At 35.9% G+C, this 24,826-nt stretch overlaps 1 protein-coding gene across 1 annotated transcript; it reads right to left on the bottom strand.

Moving 5' to 3' along the window:
- Nucleotides 1-1,230: 1,230 nt before the first annotated feature.
- LOC128612859 (carcinoembryonic antigen-related cell adhesion molecule 5-like) lies at nt 1,231-24,826 on the bottom strand. The gene is made up of 10 exons (XM_053633685.1): nt 24,616-24,826; nt 23,431-23,709; nt 23,034-23,300; nt 21,387-21,662; nt 21,036-21,290; nt 10,551-10,680; nt 9,682-9,719; nt 8,315-8,337; nt 4,790-4,897; nt 1,231-2,628 (listed from the first exon to the last, which is right to left on the bottom strand). The coding sequence occupies exons 1-10, from the start codon at nt 24,824-24,826 to the stop codon at nt 2,572-2,574; spliced, it is 1,644 nt and encodes a 547-aa protein (XP_053489660.1). The 3' UTR covers nt 1,231-2,571.

Raw genomic sequence — 24,826 nt, 5'->3', positions numbered from 1 at the left:
CTTCACATAACAGATGTTTACATATAGTCCAGAAGACAAGATAATAGCTGAATTTATATTAAAAAAATTACCCCGTTCAAAATTTATAGACCATTGATTCTTAATACTGTGTGTCATTACCTGGATGATCCATGACTGTTTTTTTGATTTGTGATAGTTGTGCATGATTCCCTTGTTTGTATGTAGCATAATTATAATAAATATTCTGTAAAACTATCAGACTTGCCATTTGATCACAAAGAAAATAAACTATGTTGGTAAGACTTTATACATAGACTATGTTCTCATATACGTAACTATGCAGTTCTTAAGTAAGCCTTATTCAGGAGATTCATTTATTCATCTTCACTTTATCCTGGACAAGGGTCATGGTGGAGCTGGAACCTATACCAGAAAACATTGAACGCGCACACAGGCACGCACCCACGCACACATTCACACCTAGGGGCAATTTAGAATTGGCAATATACCTAAAAGCATTTCTTCTGGAATATTTGGGGAAGTTTGCTTCTGTTGAAAAAAAATATATACTATGACAGATTATAAAATACTAAATATTATTTTATGCATTTCAAAAACATAAGGAAATGTGATCAGTCATCAGTACCATATCCTGCCACTCCAACATTATAAGACCATAAAAAAGCATGACCTGCAATTAGAACAGCACCTTGTCAAGTTACTTAAATATATTTTCAAATAAGTGTAACTTTGAATTCATATGAAATATTTTCAAAAATGTATGTATTCTGCCCTCTGCCTACGTGTCTTTGAGTGTGCATAGACAGATAGCTAAACACATTTTAGTTGATCAAAAAGGTTTGCATGAACACTCAGGCACAGAATTAAAGTTGACATCTTTTACTTTGGTTTCTTGAGTGCAAATGTGTAATTACTCTTAATCTCCTTATACTGTTTGTGAAACTGAAACAAAAGTATAACGAAAGTATACTAAATTATTACAGAAGACAGAACTGATCTCCGAGACTACGTATATGCTGCTTAAAAAAACTTAAAAATAGCTAAATTAAATAAATATTAAAAAAAAAAAATTAAATTACAAAGATGAACAATAAAACTTACAATCAAAGCTTCTCCAAGGATTTACACAACAGATGGAGAAATATTTAGGGCAAGAACAAATAATACATTGTTCTCTTCACTCTGCAGGACTGAAAATGGTGAACACATGACTCTAATAGACCAACAAATACAATTTTCCTTGAAAATTGAAGAGAGCCACCCTGTGATAGAAAAGGTGAACATTAAACATAATATGACAGCATGACTGCCAAAAGACGATTATGAATGACAAAAATGTTAGATTCTTGAACTTAAAATGATCTTTATTGATTGTTTAGTCACAGACAAACAAGCAGAAATATCTAAATAATTCATCAAAAAAAGTCAATTGTATGCATTTGTCATTCTAGAAGTCATAGATGAAAGTATACCAAAGTGTAATCTTAAACCCTAATTAGAGATCCGGGAGTATGAGTTTTTTTTTTAAATATATACAATGAGATTCTGTGGATTTCAAACAAATGTTGAAAGAAAGCTGCGACCCTAAACTTTGCCATTCATACAAACTGATTTGTGTGATTTCCTACCAAGCACTGTCAAAATTAAACACAACTATTATTTTTATATAAATTATATACAGACATATTGGATAAAATTACATAGGCCTAGATGAAACAAAATAGGTTAACAAAAATATTAGCATTTTTTATTAGTAAAGAGAATTACAGTACAGTATTTCACATTAATGATTTTTTTATTGCTATATGCTGGGAACCACTGCACTTATTTTATGTGAACATGCAGTCAATTTCTAACTTTTATTACTTCCTCATTTTAGTTCCCTGAGTAACAGAGTAGCAGGTCCAAAGGTGAAAAACATAGTCAGGGTCTATATCTAATAGAGTACAAGACAGCTAAGCAGCAAGCATGTTTATGGCACTTTTTAAACATGCCCTTTTTATATTTAACAGATATATTTCTAATCAAAGGTTGTCTGGGGTCCACACATGCCATTTCGATTCATGTATTACATTTAACTTATTACAGCTTGGAGAATTTGATTTCTCAACAAAATGTGAACAGAATGTATACTATTTATATTATTGCATCTAATATATTTGCACTACTACTATTACATTTGTACTGTATATATTTATACAATTTTCTTTATACCCCGTTACTTGATGGGGAATTGCACACTGAATCTCATTGTACTTTGTTGTAATTTGTATTCGTAAGTAATATTGTACATTTTAATACATTTGTACCTAATATTAAAAGCAAGAAAATCTAAGGACTAAATTCGGACTCAACACTGAGGGTTCCATTGAAATAGCCAACAATACCCACTTCTATTCAAGCAGAATCTGCAGTGAAACCATTCAGTTACTTCAAGATCTTGGACTCATGATTTTTTCTTCCACAGCATTGGCAGGTTGATCAAATCCACAAATGTCTCTTGCAGAACTGCTGAATTGTGCATTTCTTTTTAGCAGGCGACTGGCAGCCTTGGTCAGTGTGGTCCACATATAATGCTGCTGCTTCAGTCTATAAATTCCTCACATCAGAATAAATGATTTGTGTGGCAGGATTAGATGTAGCTGTCTGGAAAAGATGAAGGGACAGTTATGCTGCAGGGTGTCGTCCCACATTAATCTTCACACAAATCATTTGCTTGTCCCTTAATATGGTTTCCAAAATATATCTTTTCCAGTATATACCATCCTTACTGTTGTCATTATGTTCCTTTAAAGGTCATTTCTAATATGTTAGTGATCTAGCTGAAGACAAACTGCTATTCGGTATTCCCAATGCTAAAAGTGAAAAGTGCATGGACTCTTGTTTTAGGCATGTATTAATATGACTGGATTTTGCAACAATAGCAGCTACCAGCTGCCATTGCTGCTAGCTGGTTAATTATTTTCCAGCTTCATTATTACTTGACTAAGCTGATCAATAAATGTGTATGATTCTCTTATTGCCTTACTGTTGTATTATTTTCTTAATAATTCAGTAATTCAGAACATATTTCCTTTCGACCAACACTTGCAAAGATGGTCTACCAGTTTGTTGCAGCTGGTGGCTGGTCAGGACAAGCTGGAGTTACTTTACTAATTCTATAATTTTTTAAAATTATATTAAAACAAAAGACAATTCACTCGAAGTAAATAGATCAAGATATATCAAGTTTCTACCTTCATTTCTATCTACATTTCTATCTACCTATCTATCTGTCCGTCCGTCCGTCCGTCCGCCCGTCTGTCCGTCCGTCCATCCGTCTATCTATCTATATCTAAAACATCTAAAATATAAGTTCTGATTTAATGTGCCATCAGTGCAGCTGATCTCTCCCCACTTTTCTGTGGTTAGACAATGTGTGTTAAAGTCTTATTCCTAAGAGGCAGTGTTTTGCTATATTTTGGCTTCAGGCCAATTCCGTTTTGGAAGCAGTTTCCTCTACAGTTACACTGTCAGTTTTACAATTTCATTTTTCGATTCGCACTAGTCACTAAACACAAGCTGTTGCAAATGGGTGGAAAATACTTGAGTAATTGTACATTATTATGATAAGTAAATATAATGTTGGCTTATTTATACTTGAGCATTATTTAATTAAATATTTGTACACTTACTTAATTATATTTCCAAGAAAAAAAAACCTTATTTTTACTCCTTAGATTTTTATTTAGGCATTTAAAGTATTTTCAAATTTCAAGGGTCTCTTCTTTTCTCATTCAGCCAATGTCTGTATGTTGTACAGTATATTAGTGGAATGGGCTCAGTTTAGCATTAAATTATTTCAGTTTAGCATCCCGTGAAGTGAAAAAAACAAACAACTATCAATAGTCATGACAACTCGTCACTGGTCATGAGCTTCTCATGCTATACATTGTTGTTAGCGCTATATTTATCTGTTTGCATTTGAATACGGATAAGCCACTGGACTACAGTGTGGAAGTTGAAAGTGAGTGCTCCTGGCCCTACCTTAGTCAAATACTCAGTATGCTGGACTAAGCAAAGCTAGTTGATGTTAGCTAACTTGCTAACATTAACTAGCTATATTTAATTAAACTAGCCTGTTTTCTTTGGTAATGCCAGATTAGATTAGCATTGAGTCCAGTAAGAAACATAATTGGCTAGTCAATGGTAAATACTGCACTAACAGAAGAACGGTGTATCTTCTAATAATTTTGGATAAGTAAAAGTTACTTTTCACATGAAATTTTGACATTAGCTGAATTTCATCAGTTCAAACCATTTGCTTTTTAATGCTTGTGTACATTTAAAAGTAGCAACTTTTTACTTTTACTTGAGTCCTTTTTTTGTTTTGATAAGAATTTTTTATTTTATTTTATTATTATTATTATTTTTTTTTTACCACATATCTATACTGTGATGCAAGTATAACTTCTCAGTACTTTGGCCACCCCTACATGTGCATCCTCTTAAGAATGTCATGTAGTTGCATATGTGTATGTGAAGCATAAATGCTATACAAACCCATACAACAACACTATGTGCATACTTTGAACTTAAATTCCTCCACTTTTATTTTGGTTATGTAGAGAAAATGTACTGTAATTGATGCTGTTGCTAGGCATCGGCACTACCAGAAGATTATGGAAAAATAAAAACAGAAATGCAGGTACTGCATACCACTTCAAGCACTGAAATATAAGCTTTTTGAATGTTAATATAACTTTTTGAATAAAATATAATTAAATATAAATTATATACTTGTTAATCAAATGTAATTGATGCTTACCTTATTATGCTGAGACACATGAGCAGGTGCGTGAGCCATTGGCATGGCTGCTATTCCTTGCTGCCTTTGATTATACCGAAGATGGCTGACGTCTGCATAGTGCAACTCCTGTAACAAAAAGAGGGACTGTGTAAAACAGCTAGTGGTACTAAATACATTCATTATGCTATACTATCATTCAGCATTTTGGTTAACTAACTTTGTGGATTGTGCAATATAAACTAGTGCACGACAGCTCATTTATCTATTTACGTTAGACGTGTAATGCAATGCCAGTATCTGTATATGTTTAGTGCTCAAAATATTCATATCTGTTTTCATATTTTTGTATCAGCAAAACAGGGCTGTTGGAAAAATAAGTCATTTTTCATTTACAAATAACAAATCACAATATGCGAAGAACATACTGTAAGTTCAATTCTTCAATAACTATACAATTCTCCAAACAAATGTCCTATGGAAGTTTCTAACAAGCTTTCTTTCTTTTATCTAACGTGAAAGACTAAGCAAACTAAATGTATTTCACAGCTGTTCTGATGTTTAGGCTACATTTGAGAATAACCATCTAATAATATTTAATTTACATTTTCATTTACATAATAATATTACAAACTTTTTGTGTTTGTTACATTCCAGAAAGACCAGAAAAGTTTGCTGCACCAGAATCTACGTTAAACCTGAGATGCACTCTGCAAGTCAAAATGGTATGAATTCCTGAGAGCATTTTCTTTTAACAACAATGGAGAACAAACATTTTAGAACATGTACAATGAATGAATAAGTTTTACAATTTATATACATATTTTTTTTAAAATTAATTCAGCTACTATTTTCTTAGCAGAGCCCTGCAGAGATATGCTGCCCTGTCCACATCATGTTGTCTGTGTGAGATAAGTGGAGCAACTGTTCAAAAATCACATTTATAATATTTGTACAGTAACATAGTAAAAAGCTCAGTAAGGGATTGTCTTGCTTGGCTTAAAACCAAATAGTGCATCTCCTATTAGTATCATGTTAATGAATTTTTTTTAAAGTTCCAGAAGTGGGGTTGGCAGGAAACCCAGGAAAATCCCCCCGAAAAGAGAGAGAAAAAGTAGATTTTTTTTTTCCTATACATGAACTTTTTGGGCTTTTATCTAGTCTTTTTGTGCAGTTTTTGACTTGTAGTTAGGCTGGAAATTTTCCTGAAACCTGGCAACCCTCCCCATAAACTAGGACAAGCTATTCTTTAAAACCCCACATTAAAGTAAAAACCTTGAGCTGTTGACTTTGTTAATTTTGTATTGTCTAGGATTCCAGGTTACTAAGCCCCTAAAGGATCACAATGAAAATTCTTTTTTAAAATGTATTTATTTACTTTTGCATAAATACACAATAATCTTTGCATTCTCTTGCAATATATTTGTAAAGCTTATAAAAAAGAATACTCCACCTTTTGTTCATTTCTGTATTTGTTTATTATGCTTTATCTGTTCAAGATAAATAATATATTTCTATTTGGTTACCTACCTAATTTGCAATCTTTGGGAGGAATTCAGAATTTTCCAGAAGCTATTGCTGAATTAGCTGACTGTCATTTTAACATTATTATAAGTGAGATTTGATAAGTTTGCTAATTTATCGATATATGATAATATGAGCTGAATCGTGTTGCTACTGCATGACCAAGGACATAATTTAAACTGCTAGTTACGCATGTAACTGTGGTTCTGTGAATTCCAGACTAAGGTTGCTCCTGAAGTGGTCCTATTGACGCCAGCAGGGGGTGCTAACAATGTGGTCTGTGTAGGGTCTAATGCCCCAATATAGTGACAGGAACACTATACTGTAAAAAGTGCACTGTCTTTTGGATGAGATGTTAAACTGATGTTCTAACTCTCTGTGGTCATTAAAAAAAAATTACAGGACACATATCACAAAAGAGTAGGGGTATACCCCGGTGTCCTTGCAAAATTCTCCCATTGGCCCTTCTCTATTATTGCCCCCTAATAATCCCAATCTCTGAATTGGCTACATCACTCTCTCCTCTCCACTAATAGCTGATGTGCGGCGGGCGTTCTGCTGCACTATGGCTGCTGTCGCATCATCCAGGTGGATGCTACACACTAGCGGTGGTTGAGGAGATTCCCCGCCTTCCCCCATACTATGTAAAGCACTTTGAGTGTCTAGAAGAGCACTATATAAATGTAACTGTAAACTAACTAACTAACTAACTGTAACAAATAGTGGAAAATGAATCCATAAAGCTTGTTTAATTTTTAACAAGGTATATTTAATGGATTTGATAACACTGACTCTTAATCATAAATGTTCTTAATATATGCGCAATATATTTCCTCACACAATTTTCTTTGAATCTTTGAATCTTATAATAATGCCAGATTAGCAGCGAATATTTTACATTTGACTGTAACAAGTCACTGGGGTCTCCAATCACTACTCCTGTGTCTGGCAGAATTTATGAGTGTAAATGTATTAAAATCTCTGTCAACGTGGTTTTAAATGTCTAAAAATTATTTGTAAAAATTAAGATCTGGCACTTTACTGAAGATAGAAATACATAGTATATATGCCTAGCCACAATTTAATTATAGTTTATTAAAACTGCAGTATTCTTCCGGATCAGAGCTATGTGGCCCAGCCTGATAATGACAAGCAGTGGCATCCTCCCAGCAACATAAACAACCCAACATTACTGGTGGAAATAGGTTATAAATTGAAAAATTAAATCTACAATATTTTTTATACAAATCGTGAGTCAAAATATTGTATGCTGTTATTTATTTTTTTTGTGTTATTTTCTTCTAATGCCACAGCACTTGCAACAAGCAGAATAAATAATACAATAACGTTGTATGTTGTGCATGCTTGATTACTGCTGTGCCCTTTTCAGTCATCTTTAAAAATGTACTACTCACAGGTCACACCGCAACTGGCAAACTTATTTTTTCCCTCTGATTTTTTTGCTCCTGTTTTTTTTTTTTTTAATGGTAATGTCGCACTGGAAAATAAACATAACTGTATTAAAAAAAGTCATAAACTGCATGAGATTAAGTAACAGCCACTATTCTCTGATTGCTTTGGTTCAATCAATAACTGAAATCGCATAAAGGTGTTATAGTTTGGTTAAAGAGCTATGGCACTGCATCGGAGCACTGAAGGCTCTGTATGGGTTTCTGCTCATGAAAATGCAGTTTGTATCTGGAGAAACATTCCTTAGCTTATTTCCTTATATTATTTATTAGAAAATATCACTGTGTCAATAACTACCAAAGTGGGAAGTGAAATTGCTCTGCCTACGTGGTGTATGAGGTCAAAGGTCCTCAGTGGCTTACGGTAAGAGATATCTATCTGCAGCAACTGGAAGAGTCTTTGCCACTTTAATTACTTCTGTATTATAAACACTATCAAGTCATTTGATGGTAAAGTAATAAAGGCAAAGCAACTGTCAGCTACATGCTCTGAATAAACTCTCTTTGCACGGTGTATGGACTGTAAAACTGGAAATTTAAAAAAGTGACTCACATGCTGTCCTTCACTTGGTGTTGCTGTGGAAAAAAGCATCATTATCATTATGCAACAGAATATTAGGTTTAAGTATTTATGCCAATAATAAAGTGAATTATTTGTGCACGTGACCTCTCAGCCATAACATTAAAACACTTGTGCCACCAAAACAGCTCTGACAGATCGAAGAATGGACTCCACAAGACCTCTGAAGGTGTGCTGTGGTATATGGCACCAAGATGTTAGCAGCAGATCCTTTAAGTCCTGTAAGTTGCAAGGTGAAGCCTCCATTGATTGGACTTGTTTGTGCAGCACATCCCACAGATGCTTGATCAGATTGAGATTTGGGGAATTTGGAAGCCAAATCAACACCTTGAACTCTTTGTCATGTTCCTCAAATCATTCATGAACAATTTTTGCAGTGTAGCAGGTCACATTATCCTGCTGAAAGAGGCCACTGCCATTAGGGAATAATTTAGCCATGAAGGGGTGTACTTGGTCTGCAACAGTGTTTAGGTAGTTGGTACGTGTCAAATTAACTTCCACATGAAAGTCAAGACCCAAGGTTTCCCAGCAGAACATTGCCCACACTTCCTCCGCCAGCTTGCCTTCTTCCCATAGTGCATCCTGGTGCCATCACTTCCTAGGTTAGCGACACACCCGGCTTTCCACATGATGTAAAAGCAAATGTGATTCATCAGTCCAGGCCACCTTCTTCCATTACTCCATGGTCCAGTTCTGATGCTCACATGCCCATTGTAGGCTTTTTCAGTGGTGGACAGGGGTCAGCAAGGGCACTCTGACCGGTCTGCTGCTACACAGTCCCATAAGCAGCAAACTGTGATGCACTGTGTGTTCTGACACCTTTCTATCAAAGCCAGCATTAACTTTTTCAGCAATTTGTGCTACAGTAGCTTTTCTGAAGGATCGGACCAGACGGGCTAGCTTTCACTCCCCACGTGCATCTGTGAGCCTTGGGCGTACATAGCCCTGTCGCCGGTTCACCGGTTGTCCTTCCTTGGACTGCTTTTGGTAGGTACTAACCACTGAATACTGGGAATACCCCACAAAACTTGTCGTTTTGGAGGTGCTCTGACCCAGACGTCTAGACATCACAATTTGGCAAAGGACATTCAGATCCTTACGCTTGCTCATTTTTCCTGCTTCCAACACATCAACTTCCAACATGACACAACACTGACATTGTAACAATAATCAATGTTATTCATGTCACCTGTCACTGGTTTTAATGTTATGGCTGATCAGTGTCTATACAGTACAAAAAATGTGCCATATATAGATCTGAAATTACTTTAATTGGCGATAATATACAAGTCAGTTAACCCAGAACATATTTATAAATGTCTGAAATGCTTTATACATACCTCGATTTTGCTTATTTCCTCTGGAGGTTCTTTCTATCCTGCACAGAAAATGTATTACAATAAATCCGATTTAAGAGTTATTGTTTACAAAGTAGTTAGCAGTCACATGAGACAAGTGTTTAAAATATAATTGAAACAATTATGTTTTAAAATAAAGAAATAACAACTAAATAAATAACTACAACTGCTACTACTACTACTACTACTACTACTACTAATAATAATAATAATAATAATAATGATAATAATAATAATTTTACTCCGATCCTGACATGAAATTTGGTTATAGATACAATTGATACTAAAACCTGTCTATGTATAAACGCTGGCAGAATATTTGTGACATTTTTGAGAATTATTATATGATGATTTCCCAATTAATAGGGCTGCTGGTAATATTTGAACAACAATAAAATAATAAAAAAGTTATGTTAAAATGTGTTGGCATCCATACAATTTCTGGTCACACTTTCAGAAGCATGTATTACAACTTAAGAAAGCAAAGTAAAACTTTTTTTTTAACAAAGGTTTTACATTTTGTTAAGAAAAGAACTGTTTGCGCTGCTTTATTAAGCTGTAAATCAAACCAGTAAATGCTGGAGGATTAAAATACCCAGACAACAAATGCAACCTGCATCTGCTTCAGATTTACATAGTAGATTTACATCATTTTTGCAATGCCCAAGAACTGATCCATTTACAGTTCTGCACCAAAACAGATTTAGACAGCTCAGGTTAACAAAGAATTTTGTTACATCTGGCCCCAAGTTGAAGTTATTTCGGGCCCAAATGTGAACCAGATTCTTTTCAGAAGTGATGAAAATGTTAATTACAAGGAAAAATACAAAGTTATGGTCTAATGTACTTACATTTCTTTGCCTTTAATAAAGTAGAAAATCAAACCAGCAATTCCAGCAACACCCAATAAAACTCCAATAACAATCCCAGCTATAGCTCCTGCAGACAGTGAATCTCCACCTCCACCCATAGAGCCTTCTTCTATGAAAACACAAAGAAATAATTTTGAGAAAAATTTAGAGAATGTCTAGATTAAAAGTATATCTTCATATAAGTCATATATACATTTTATATAGGGTCACTGCACATTTTTACACATGCACTGCCATTTATTTATGACTACTGTACATTTTTCTACACACACTAGCACATTTGCGCATCAAACATGTCTAATGTGCAGTTTTAAGATTGCCACTCTGTAATATATTTCATACAGGTAATGTGTACAGTAATAGTCTGTAAATATCTTGGAGAGCTAATTCTGCATATTTTTATTCCTTCTTATTTGTTGTATATTGTGAGTTTATTGTGCACTCTTAAATATTGTGAACTGTTGTCTCAGTCCTCCCTGTTTCTCTTGTGTTGTGGCTGATGTGACACCAAATTAAGAGTAAGAGTAATACAGCTGGTCTGTTTAAGTATGCTGATGATATGGTTCTGGTGCAACTTTGTTCTAAAAATCAAGTAATGAGCGAGCAAACTTATCTTAAAAATGTGGTTGCTCTTGAAGACTGGTGTAAACTGAGTGCCTTGCATACAAATGTAAGGAAAACAAGAGATGATTTTCATTGTTAAATCTGGTGAACAATATGTGTTAGGGAAACTAAAGTTAAATGATCAGGTTGTTGAGATTGTAGAAAGTTTTAAATATTTGGGAACTTATTTGGATACAAGTTTTAGTTTTTGTGAGAATGTAGACAATATTTTAAGGAAAGCAAGTCAAAGGTTATTTCTTATGCGTAAACTTAAGAGTTTTGATGTTAGTCAATCCATTTTGGAAATGGTATTCAAAAGTCATGTTGAGAGTATTTTAATGTTTAATATTGCAGCCTGGTATGGTAACTTAGGAGTGAGTAATAAAAATAAGATGCAGCGGATACTGAGAACTGCAGGAAAAATAATAGGACCCCAGCAAACACAGCTTGATAAACTGTATTTGCTGGCAATGCACAGAAGAGCAACAAGGGTTGTATTTGACTCTACACACCCACTTAACTCAGAATTTGTAATGCTTCCATCTGGAAGGAGGTATAAGGTCCCAAAATAACTTAGAAATGTGTATAAACATTCCTTTATACCAGTGGCAATTACAATATTAAATGAAAGGTAAGCAACTCCTTCTGAGAATAATTTTTATATTGATGTATTGTGTATGTGTATAACTTGTGTATTGTGTATAATTTGGGGGGGGGGTTGTGTTTGAGAACCCGAAGAAGAATTTCCACATTGCTGGACAATAAAGTTAAGTTAAATCAATCAATTTCCCCTTGATGATCAATAAAGTACTCTTTATAATTACATTATACAGCATTTGGCAGAGTGAAAGTGAAAGGGCTTGAATTTTTTCAGACTGAAAGGGCATGAGTTACAGAGTGATAGGGCATGAATTTTTTCTACATTTATACAACTGAGCAGCTATGGATTAAGGGCCTTGGCAGGACTGGGATTTGAACTCACAACCTCACATTCAGTAGGCCAATGCCTTAACCACTGACTGAAAATTAAAACAATCTCAACACACTAGATTTGATTTTAAACACCTCTACACTCAAAAAAAATGCTGGGTTATCTTTTCTACCCTAATACTGGGTTGAGCCTTTTGGGTCATTTAATTGGGTTATTTTCTCAATCTTGGGTAGTTTTTTGGGTAGTTTTGTGCAACCCAACCACTGGGTTAGTGGCTGGGTCATTTTCACTGACAGTTGAATCCATCTATCTTCTACCATTTACTCCTTTTCAGGGTCACGGGGAACAAGGAGCCTATCCCAGGGAGCATCGGGCACAAGGCGGGGTACACCCTGCCAGGGTGCCAATCCATCGCAGGGCACAATCACATACACACACCACGGACACTTTAAACACACCATTCAGCCTACCATGCATGTCTTTGGACTGGGGGAGGAAACCGGAGTACCCGGAGGAAACCCCCGCAGCACGTTCAGGGAAAACATGCAAACTCTGCACACACATCCGGCAGGACTCGAACCCCAGACCCTGGAGGTGTGAGGCGAACGTGCTAACCACTAAGGTCAGGTGGAGCTAGCGGTTCTTGAGGCAAGAAAACTAAATGAACACAGGTAAGTTAGTGTTCATCCCTATTTAGTGTTAAAGCTGCTGAAAATGCCTGGTCGAGTTTATGATATTTATGCAGGGAGATCTCAAAAATGTATTCATTGGAAAACAGTAACTCAGCGAGTGATAATAACTACCTATCGGGACGGCTTCAAAAGTTAATATCATGTACTGCTTCCTCATTCCTTCCTCAGACACTGCTAGTGTCTTGTGTTTATGTTGCGTGTGAAATATGGACTGAGGTTATTCTATAATTCTCTGTGTCTGCATCTTGTCTGAGGCTCCGAGTTAGGGTTAGCTAGCTGGATGCAGTAGGGATGAGTGATGCTAAGGGCAAGATGCTCACCTGAGTTGATAACATTACTTTAGCATACAGCTCGCGGTAATGTTAGACATTCCACTTACCTTTTTGAGAGTTACCGATAACACAGCATTACATCTGTTCACCATGATGTAATACAGAGAGTGGGTTGATGTTAACTACATTTAGCAAGTGTTTTGGACAAGGCAAGCTGTAGTAATTAGCATTTCTTCATGTATTTGGTGAATGTTAATGTTGGTTAACAGGTGCAGACAGTCAGTGGCTAAAGGAACTTAGCTAACTCAGTAATGTCGATCCCAGAAGTTCTTCACAAGGTTAACGTGACAAAAAAAAAAGTTGGGGTTACAGTAGATTGTAATGCTTTCCACTATCTCTGTAATGTTGATTGACTTAATTAGGTTGTGCAGAGTAATTGGCAGTGAGGTGCTAAAGGCTGGAAAATAAATATTCGCAAGTTAGCTAGCTTTTCCTGGTGAGTCTACAGCGCCATTTTGTTCTTTAGGAGAGTGGAGGTCACATTTCCAAACTTACACAATTTGGGATTCTGTAATGCAATTTCTCAGTTAAAGCCCAAAGACATCTGTTCATATTTTGTAGCTAACAACTAACCAACACTTTTACTGCTCTTTTAAAGCTTTTCAAATGGAAGGGAGTGGCAGGGAGAAGATGCATCAACTCAATTTCTTACATCTGTGAAATGTTTTAATGATTTTAATAATGTCAGTTGAATTTCATGCAATTGTTTGTGTATTTTCGGAGCTTTTAAGTAGAATTTTAGCATACAAACAAATAGCATTTTAAGATAATTGTAGGGTTACAAAAAGTATAAATAACACATCTCTGTGTTTAGAGTTATTTTTAACCCATATTTGTGTTGAAGTTTAACATACAGCATGTGTTAAATGTACTAACACACTGATTGTGGTGAAAGCATCACAAAATGTGTTGTCCTTAACTAGACACACAGGCGTGTTAAAAATAACAAATGATTGAGTGAAGGTTTTTATCAATATATTTCTCCATAAAACCATTATTATACACTAGAAAAAAACAAAAGTGTGCAACAACAGTCCAGTTTACATTAAATTAAATGCACCGCTATCTTCGTTAGCTTTGGCTTACTTGTTTTTAATGCACACTGGATCATAAGTTGGTTTTTTGGATGTTTTAAATTTCTCCTCTGATCAAAATCTGACGCTTTCTTCTTCAAAGTCTATATATATATATATATATATATATATATAAACTCCACCTTAGCAGCTCTAGCAATACATTTCTAAACAGCTTCTTGTATATAAATAAAGGAGATACCATGTTGACATATTTGTTTATAATGTGGAGTATTTTACCTTTTCATAGGGTAAAAATAAGCCTGAAAATATCAACCCATTTATGAAATAAAATGAACCCAGCATTTTTGTAAACATGAAACCATCCTTTGGGTTGAAAAACAACCCCTTTGCTGGGTTAAAATTAACAACCCAACTTGATGGATTAGTTTAGCCCATAATGTGTTCTGTCCTATATTTACCAAGCCATTGGGCTAAAAATAACCCAATTTGGGTTGTTTTTAACCCAGTGTTTTTTAGAGTGTATTCTGCACCTCACATCACAACACCACAACTATCACTAAATGGCAGAGGGACTCCCAGATTATTTTCAGTAAGAAATGACTGATATTAGGTTTGTGGGTAACAAATCAAATCATACCTAAGGGTGTTTTCACAATTGGCAGTTTTTCCACAGAAACAGTGCTGGGCAGAGTGTCTTATGCAACATGCACAATATAACTATAACAACGCACTTAACAGTCCTAACTAGAATCAACAAACTGACCATTGTTATATGCAGTGAACGTTTTAAATCTCCTTAGATTTATCTTAAACTATCATGACTTTTCACTTGTATTCCATTTTTGTTTTTCTTGTTTGACCCCCAACCTGAGACCTGATTGGTCTGGAAGTACAAAAAAAAGCTTGATGTCACTTGGTGACTGTCACTTTTAAACATCACTCAGATTCTGCCGTAATCTTAAATCCATTTCCCTTAAGATTACATGTTCAAAGTTCAAAGGTGGTCGAGAAAAAACACATTTCTTACGGGGAAAAAGTCTACAAAATATAGCGTTCAAACTATTTTTTAAAAATAAACAATAATCAGGGAATAATCTGAGGTAAATCACTTTTTAATATTATACAGAAACAGCACAACTGCAAATGAAAGAAATGCCAATAAAGAAAATATCTTTGTACTGCTTGAACTGTGTGCAGTATCTAAAAATATATATCATTACATATCATTAACATTTAGATGAATAACCAACAATTTATGAACAGAAATATATAAATCTATAAATAAAGTGGGATATTTTATTTCCTGCTGTGCGATATTTAATTTTTGTCAAAGCCAGAATTGTACATTATAATCACTGACAGTATGTAACCACATACGAATACATTATCCATATTCAAAATAATTTGTCCTGAATGAATACTAATACAAAGCTTTACAGAAGGGGAATCTATCTGACACAAGATCTCATGGGAAGCAGCAAAATGTGCGAGTGGAGTAGGATGTTTTTACTTTCCTGTGAAAATATCAGAAAATATTAAAACCCCTTCCAGTCTACAATATGGCCACTTCTAATTTAAATCAAAATAAATGCATTACTGTCAACAAATTTCACTTAGTTTTATTATTACACCCTTGTAGGGAGGCGCTAGTATATGCGCTTACTGTACTGCCCCTGAATCTACAGTTCAGATGGTACAAACTGCACAGTGAATGGAGATTTGGAATAAAACCCAAGTGTAACCTTAAGCAGTGGTTCCACCTTATCATCAGTACACATATGAATCCTAGTTTTTTTTTTTTCTTGTCTGTCATTTTTTTATTTTCGAACTTTTGGTTAACTGCAACCCTGACCAGGAAAAAACAGTTACTGAAGATAAATGATTTAACATTTTTGCCATGTTTTTCCCACATTTTGTCTTCTACAGCATTCAATAAACATTAGTGTAACATATTGTAAGCATTATTGCTCTTATTGTAATTGATGTGGCATGACATTGCAGCTTATGTCATACTATAACAACCTTGAATATTTTCAAATATGATTTTTTTAATGGTAACAATTAGGTTTTCAAAGATATCCCTATACAAGTGGACAGAGCCTCAGACAAAAAGCCAGCCACCTTTTAAACTGCTGTTCATGCTAAATTACAGGGCAGCTGAACACACTCAGAGAAAAGGGGTAATTGCCCTCTTCTGCATACATGAGCTCTCAAATGCCTGTGATTGGCTAGTGTCGCTGTGACTGACAAGGGAGAACTTATTGACCTCCCTCCCACCCAGTAATCTTCATGAATTACTGTAGTAGAATTATCATTATCATATTTTAACTCTTGATATCTTGATGATAGGGCAAATTATGTTTATGCATGATTGAACATTAACTATTTGATTCATTTAATTTAATTATTCATAGTTTTATCCTGCAGGACAAAAAAGCAGGGCCCTGATCCCTCATCTCTGTTGTTGGATTGAACTCAACTGGATTAACCTCACATGTAGGTTGCTCTATAATTAACTTGTAGGTTGATGTAGATAAAAGTATCTCTCAAAAGAATAATTTTAAAGGTAATGTTTACCCAGCTGCTTGGCATCTCATGTTCGTCTCATCTCAGGAATGAATTGCAAACTGTTTTTAAATTCACTAATCAGAAAAACTGAAGCTTTTTGAGGGAGTAGAAAACATCTTCAAGCTTACAAGAGTAGTCCAGATTTTATCCTGACTAACATATATCAAGGAGGTAACTCTGGACTTCAGATCCCATCAGCCACTGCACTGTACTACAACATGTCACATGACCACCTGCACCTGATTCACGTTTCTGTTAACGAGCACACTTATATAGCCATTGTTTGCACTGCTTCTCTGTCTTATGTCTGTCTTAGAGCACTGTGTTCCATGTATATGTGTTTTGAGCTTGTTAGTCTATGTTTAGTTTTTGCCACAGTATTATGCCATGTTGTCTTAGTTTTGTTGTTTGTTTGTTTGTTAATTAAACTATTTGAAAATCTGCGATTGCTTCCACCTCAACCTTGAAACGTGACAGAACGTAAGACCCTCAATGGAAGCAGCAGATCGTGATGAAGTACCTGGGCGTCACTATGCCACCTATGTTTGTGGAGTACTATGCTACGCTACGCCAACAGGAGGAGGAGTACCAAGCTGTGCTACATAAGCAGCAGGTCGCCAGGAAGTACCTGGGCTTCAATCTACCACCTATGTTCACAGAGAACTATGCCATGCCACAACAACAGGAAGAGGAGTCCTGGTACAAGTGGGAGTCTGTGGTCGGGGCTACTCCCATCTCCCACCCTCCCTCCCCTATAATGGATCTAGTTCAGCAAATGGAGTCAGCGGAGAATGAAAGTCAGCCTTCCTGCTCGTCTGAGGACTCTGCTCAGCTTTTTGGGTCAGCTGAGGATGCCACTCAGTCACCCAGGTTGGCTGAAGACGTTGCTCCGTGTCCTGACATACCCAAGTGCTCCCCTCTGTTCGCCAACTCTGTACACAACGTCGCTCGGCCTTCCTGCTTGGCCGGGGACGTCGCTCGGCCTTCCTGCTCGGCCGGGGACATTTTGCCCACGGGGCCAGGACCACCAGATGGCGGGAGTGCATTTTTGGGTGCTCCGGGAGAAGCACCCTTGGGGGGGAGGGGGTTCTGTCATATATCAAGGAGGTAACTCTGGACTTCAGTTCCCATCAGCCACTGCACTACATGTCACATGACCACCTGCACTTGAATCACGTTTCTGTTAACGAGCACACTTGCATATAGCCATTGTTTGCACTGCTTCTGTCTTACGTTTGTCTTAGATCACCGTGTTCCATGTATACGTGTTTTGATCTTGGTAGTTTTAGTTTTTGCCACAGTATTATGCCAAGTTGTCTTAGTTTTGTTTGTTAATTAAACTATTTGAAAATCTGCGATTGCTTTCGCCTCAACCTTGAAATGTGACACTGACACACAACTGGAAATGAAATGACTGAAATTGCACATCAGCAATAGGGCTATACACAACCCATCCAACTTATTTAACAATGCAGAAGTGAGCTGAAGTTGTACTTCCTTAATTGTGTGAGACATCAGTTGGATTACTGTACTACCTTAACTAGAGGTAGCTATAATTTTCAAGGCAGTTATAATTAGGTTCGACAGAATGAACTTCTATATTACTTATGTCAGAACTGTATACTGGTCTGTGCTACACTTTTACTGTGCCTATTGTCATGTTTTAGTAGTTACTGTCATGGGGTTTTTTTTTTTTTTTAGTGTTACACACATTTGTACGTGCACTTTATGTTGAAATGTGTAGGTCTTATTTAGTTCTGTGCCATCTCGTGGTTAGTGGGTACTCTACCTGCTGTATATGGTTGAAATGACAATAAAGCCACTCGATTTCACTTGTGTTTTAAGTAAAGAAAATGCCATGACTGGATTCTTAAGAACACATGATTCCTTTGTTTGTTTTTTTTAAGCCCACCACTGTCAGAAAAAGGGTCAAAATAAATATTTTTTTTATGCAGGGAATATATGAAGTGAAGAGAAAGAGAGACATCATTGTTGTGTGGTTTTTTTTGTTTGTTTTTTGTTAGACAAGTTGGTGATTGAAGATGTAAAGATGAAAAGAAGATAAATATCAATAACCTAAAATGCTGTAAATAAATATTCAGAATGCAGCAGCATGCCTTGTTTTCAACCAACCCAAAAGAACCCACTTCCCACCCCTCTTCATCTCCCTCCACTGACTTCCTGTAGCTGCCCGCCTCAAGTTCAAGGCCTTAATGCACACATATAAGACCTTGTCTGGAAGGGCACCCCTCTACCTCAACACTCTCCTTGAGGTTTACATTCCCTCACACAACCTGCAATCAGAAAAATAGAAATAAAAAAAACCTTCTGCACTTAGAGACGCACTTTGCTTCTCAACTTAGTTAAAAATCCTGTTTGGTATCACTCGGGCGTAACTTGGACTGGGCACTGGGGGCTGCAACTCCAAAGATTTTTTTTCTTTAGCCCCAAATAATTATCCACTTGGAGTGGTTTGTCACTACGTAACTGAACATCAGCAAAGAAGACGGTGGTGTTGTAATTTTATATCTTCAGTGAACGGAGGAGGGACCAATCAGACCGCATTTATAGGAAAATACATGGAAACACTTGTATCTAACAGTCTCCCAATTCTGCCAAATGCTAGCTCACACAGTCAGTTTGAGGGAAAATGGATATATGCTGTGTATTTAATTATTTTAAACCAGTAAAGGGGTTGAAACTGAAACATCCTCTGATGCTGAGCAGGAAAACAAGGAATGTAAATGTGAGTTCCAGTTTACGTGAACATGATATGAGCAGAGCATAAGGAAAGGTAATGTACTTTGCATGGCACTGTAGCAGCTAAATCCATAGCTTAGTTGTGCTTCCCTTTGGCTAGCAACACCAAACTAGCCTAGTTAGAAAAGTTTTATCAGCCTGGTAGTCCTACAAGCAGTAGCTGCGTTTACATGGACAACAATAATCCACTCTTAATCCGATTAAGACCATACTCTAATTAAGAAACTACCATGTAAACAGCAATTTTTACTTACCTTAATCTAATTAAGGTCATAATCGAAGTAAGCAATAATCTAATTAAGACAGGTGGAGTACTCCTGTTTTAGTCATATTATGAACGCCGTCCGAGGTCCCTCCAGAATTTCACGTATCAACATACAGTTCGTCTTCGTTATGGTTCCGTATACAGTTTTGGGTGTTTTTATTTAATTTTTTTACGAACGCTTTAAGTGCAGTTAATTATTTGTCATGCTGTATGCGCTAATAGACAACTGCTTGAAGCCGTGGGTGTGTCCCAAATCACGTAGTTACAGTCTATATAGTAGCCGAGATACATGTATTTTTCCTCACTACAGGCCTATAGTAGGCAAGTATGCGATTTGGGACGCGGCCGAACTCTGCCATGTGTGATCGTGTCCTGTCGCAAAATGCGGTGAAAACTCTCACACGACGTTCAAAATGTGATTAAGGTGTTTACATGTCACTACTACACGTCCATAATGCGACTAAAACAGGAGTACTCCACCTGTCTTAATTCGATTATTGCTAACTTCGATTATGACCTTAATTAGATTAAGGTAAGTAAAAATTGCTGTTTACATGGTAGTTTCTTAATTAGAGTATGGTCTTAATCTTATTATGAGTGGATTATTGTTGTTCATGTAAACGCAGCTAGTGACAACACCCGAGGCAAGTTTTATGATAAATCCAACTTTTTCTGATCATGTCATTCACAGCTAGGTTATCTCTGATTCCATAATAAAAAAAATCAGGCTACTAGCTGAGCTGAAAAAAATGCATGGAGAAGAATCGGGGCTCAACCTCAGATGATTAACAGTCCAGCTAACACCCCTGGTAGCACTACTTCTCTGCTCGCTTTGCTTGCATTTCCCCATTTGTAAGTCACTTTGGATAAAAGTGCCTGCCAAATGAATAAATGTAAATATAAATATCATATGAAATAGCAATTTTTCATTACACAACTTCTATTTTACTTTGTACTTTACATTAAACATCCATACTGTAAAAATCATGTGATTAATACAGGTTACAAGCCAGCATGATTTTGTACAGATAACATCTTAGTGACAACATATTAAAATCCTTAATAGATCTTCAGTGTGACACCTTCTTCCAGCTGAAGAAATATTTTGTATAAATTATATTTTTGTGTAAATTAGAGTGATGTAGGAATTATTAAGATATAATTCTTTTCTTGGTCTATTTACATGTTACTTCAAAACATCTTATATTTTATGTCTGATTTATTTCAAACAGAAGAAAAGCCTATTTTATTTCTTTTATACAGCGTAAAATCTCACCTTTAACTACCAAAACATGGTATCCAGAGGCATCACGTCCGGTTACAGGATTAGAGGCCATGCAGGTGTAATTTCCAGTGTGCATAAAGGTGACCTGTTCCACAGTAAATACGGCTGTATTCACTTTAGGTAAAGTCCCATTAAACATCCATTGGAACGAGACATTTGGTGTAGATTCAGTACGGCAAGACAGTGTCAATTTATTTCCTTCCTCCACTTCAACTGGTCCATCAATTATCACATTATCTGGTCCAACTGTAACACACAGTACAGCGTCATTGCCTGTTCAATTAAACTTAGATGTTTATTCAGTTTAAAACAAATCAGCACCAGGTATATATTTGTACTTACAGTTAACAGTCATTCTGTATGTTGCAGTGTCAGAGCTGATGGGGTTGCTGAGAGTACACTTATATTCACCACTGTCTCTTCTCCTCACTGGACTGATCATCACTGATCTGTTATCATTCGAGAATGTGATGTTGTCGCTAGCTGACAGTTTCTGATTATCTTTCATCCATTCAGCATTGTAGATGGTTCCACTTGCCTTACAGGATAATGTAGCAGAGGAATCATCTTCTATTAGATCTTCTGTTGGTCCAGTAAGTGCTGCTCCAGATATTTTTTCTGTAAAATCCACAGAGGAAACAAATAAATAGTTAAAAACATTCATTTAACAATGTGGATTGAGATGGAATTTGAATTAATTATAATTCTGTTAAAGTTATAAAAACATTAAACATAATCTGCTTGTTGTATCATATTTGCCAAATAAATTATTTAAAAACTTACTTCCAATTTGTCACATAACAAATACATTTTTAATCGAACCAAATAGCATTTTGATTCTGTCTATCTATGACTTTTAGCTTTTGGGTTATAACAGCACTTTAAACATTTCACTTACTGTTTTAGAAATCCCAGTAACCACTGTTTTCCCAGATATAGCTTGATTTCCTAACTAATTACCTATTTTCAGACCTCTTGTAGATAAATTATATTTATACCACAGCACTGTTGAATTCTGAAATCTGATTTGTCATTAGGTGTTGATTAATTTTTATAACAACAGCTCTGACAGTGGTGCCGACTGCAAATCAAATAACAGGTTTACATCAATGCTCTCATTATAAAAGATTAGCGTTTCTATAGTAACATCTCCTTCACAGGGACGTGCATGGTGGACACTCAACATAATCTAAGCCTGATAATAAACAAAAGATGATATTTGATAATGAAAAATGTCTTGAAATCTTTGAAATTTTCTGAAAGATGACATTTACTTAACATTTATGAAAGGATTCTCAGGTGTTAGTGTTTTGTGTAGCAATCACCACAGGACACTCTGCTTCATGCTGGAGTACATAATTTACTATTTTTCTATAACAACATGCCCTGTTTTATTTGTGTTGTATTCCTTACACAGTATATACACAAATTATTCAACTGCTAGTTAAATACAACAGTTCTGCTATTTTATGAGTCCAAAATGTAGCATATTTTTAAACACCAACAAATGATTTCCTCAATTTATCTGTCAGTTATATAATTTTAATTCACTGTAAGATATTTCAGGTGGTTAAACTTAGAAACAAAAGGGTCACATGGTGCCTTAAAAATGTAGGCAAACTCAACTTGAAGATAAACTTTATTTCAACTCAAAAAGTAATGTTTTACAAGTTTTGCATTTTTTTTTTGAAAAATTACAAACTTGAATTCAATATCCAAAACTTGTTATGACAATTGGAGTTAAAGAGAAGAAATAAGTTCACATAGCTTAACGGGGTTATCATGTTTTACAGTGTTGAATTAAAATGTCTCAATATGCCATTGTCCACTCTTTTGTGGCCATCTTTTATAAGGTTTGCGAAAAGCAAAAAATCAAACAGTAAAAAATCTGTACATTTCCGGGAGAGCTGCTTTGGCTTAATTTAGTGGCTTGCTATTTTTTTCTTTGTTGTTGTTGCACATGAATTCAATAACTAAACTATAACCCACCTAGTACAGTCACGCTGATGGGTTCAGACACAGAGTAGTTCAGGCTCTGCTTGTTATGGGCAATGCAGGTGTAATTGCCACTCTGACTGCTCTGAATGTTGCTCAGTCTGAGCTCTTGGCCCATTTCACTAAGCTCTGTTCCATTCACAGCCCACTGAAACTGAGCAGCAGGGTTGGACTCAGCTGAGCAGGTCAGTATGAGGTTAGACCCAGAGCTGTAGAAGGGTCCCACTGGATCTGCTTCAACAGCAACATTTTCTGGACCATCTGCAATGGAACAGTCCATATTTAGTCAGCTTTAGAGCCATCATGGTCTTGTGGAGACCAGGTATATCATGCATGTTTGTTAGATAAACCTCATGACCGTCAACAAGTTGCATGATATGAAATAACTCACAGTAAATGGTGAGCTTCAATGGAGGACTCATTGCTTTGTCGATGATGTTGTATGCTTCACATTGGTATGGCCCTGTGTCATATCTGATCACACTAGTAATGGTCAGACTGCTGTTGTTGTCTGTTAGCTGAACTCGCTCCCCTGCTCTTACCTCAGAGCTGCCATTCAGCCAAATAAATGAAAGAGAGGAGCCAGACGCAGAGCAGATGAGACTCACAGTGCTGCTGAATTCAACCAGCTCTGTTTTACTTGGTACTATGATAACATTGGAGGGTGGCACTGGGGGGTTAAAAAGTAATACAGGGCTCAGGTGGACACCAGTACACATAAGATTTAAATGTTCATTAATCATCAATACATAAGCGTAATCACCGTACCAACACTATTAGCTCTCATGATTTTAGAGAATAATAACTGTTAAACTGTTTTAGCCATACTGACCAACATAACAAAAATGCAGAGTAAATATTAGCTACGAATAAAAATGAGTAAAGTACTCTTTGCCAACTTATTTTTAGTCCAATAAGTCTGCTATTTTAGAACTACAGATCTTCACTGTGGGTGCCAGTCAGAAATATTCAGTCACCAGTTATGGAGCTTTCAGAAGAGGAGATTTTACTGCAATATGACAGCAGAAGTCAAAATGGCACAAGTGGAGTGAACAATGACACAACTGTCCTACCCCAGTGGTAGTGTAGCATATTATTTATAGGATGATCATTACAGAAATCTGTTATCAAAAATGTTTGTAAACTCTACAGTTCCTGTATTTTTTATATTTCAATATTTTACTAATATTTTGAATTTGAGACATTAGAGTCAGACTTGACAATATTCTGTCAAAATTCAAATATATGTTCTATTAAATGAAACAGCTGAACTACTTTTTTGTGTTAGTTTTACATCAGCAGTAATATTCAATGCATGTTCACAGTCATCTAAATCAAGAATAATCTGATAAAGAAAATGATCTACAGTTTGAAAGATGTGTATTCCAATTCAGCTGTGAAGATGTAATGCAGTACAAATCTATGTACTTTTAATCCTTACACACCTGTATATAAACTGATTATAGTTACCTATATGCATTCAAAGACTCTTCCTTGTATTTACAAACTGAGGACTGTACTAGATTAAAGAAATCTTCCTACAGTTGTGTTAAAAAGAAAAGTTTTGTTTACTCACCAAACACCTGCAGTGAGGTTACATTTGTGAAAGAACCTGTATTAGTGACTACATTCAGAGAATATAGTCCAGTATCGTTCTCAGTCAGGCTCCTGAGCTCCAGAGTATAAGTGGTGGGGTCCAGACTGACTCTGTCAGTGTAAGGTGGCTGTATTATAATTTCACTTGGAGGTCCAGCAAGAATGACAGTCTCATTGAACCTCCATCTCAT

This window comes from Ictalurus furcatus, chromosome 1 (genome assembly GCF_023375685.1).
Source record: "Ictalurus furcatus strain D&B chromosome 1, Billie_1.0, whole genome shotgun sequence".
In the NCBI taxonomy this organism is placed as follows: domain Eukaryota; kingdom Metazoa; phylum Chordata; class Actinopteri; order Siluriformes; family Ictaluridae; genus Ictalurus; species Ictalurus furcatus.
Note: the sequence above shows the minus strand (reverse complement) of the source record. Positions and strands in the feature narration are given on the sequence as shown.

Excerpts from the sequence above, each read along its gene's own strand:
- LOC128612859 (XM_053633685.1), bottom strand. The coding sequence starts at position 24,826 with ATGAGATGGAGGTTCAATGAGACTGTCATTCTTGCTGGACCTCCAAGT. Across the intron at positions 21,291-21,386 it reads ATACAGAATGACTGTTAACT|TTGGACCAGATAATGTGATA; the intron begins GTAAGTACAAAT and ends TGTGTGTTACAG. Across the intron at positions 9,720-10,550 it reads TTTATTAAAGGCAAAGAAAT|GATAGAAAGAACCTCCAGAG; the intron begins GTAAGTACATTA and ends TTTTCTGTGCAG.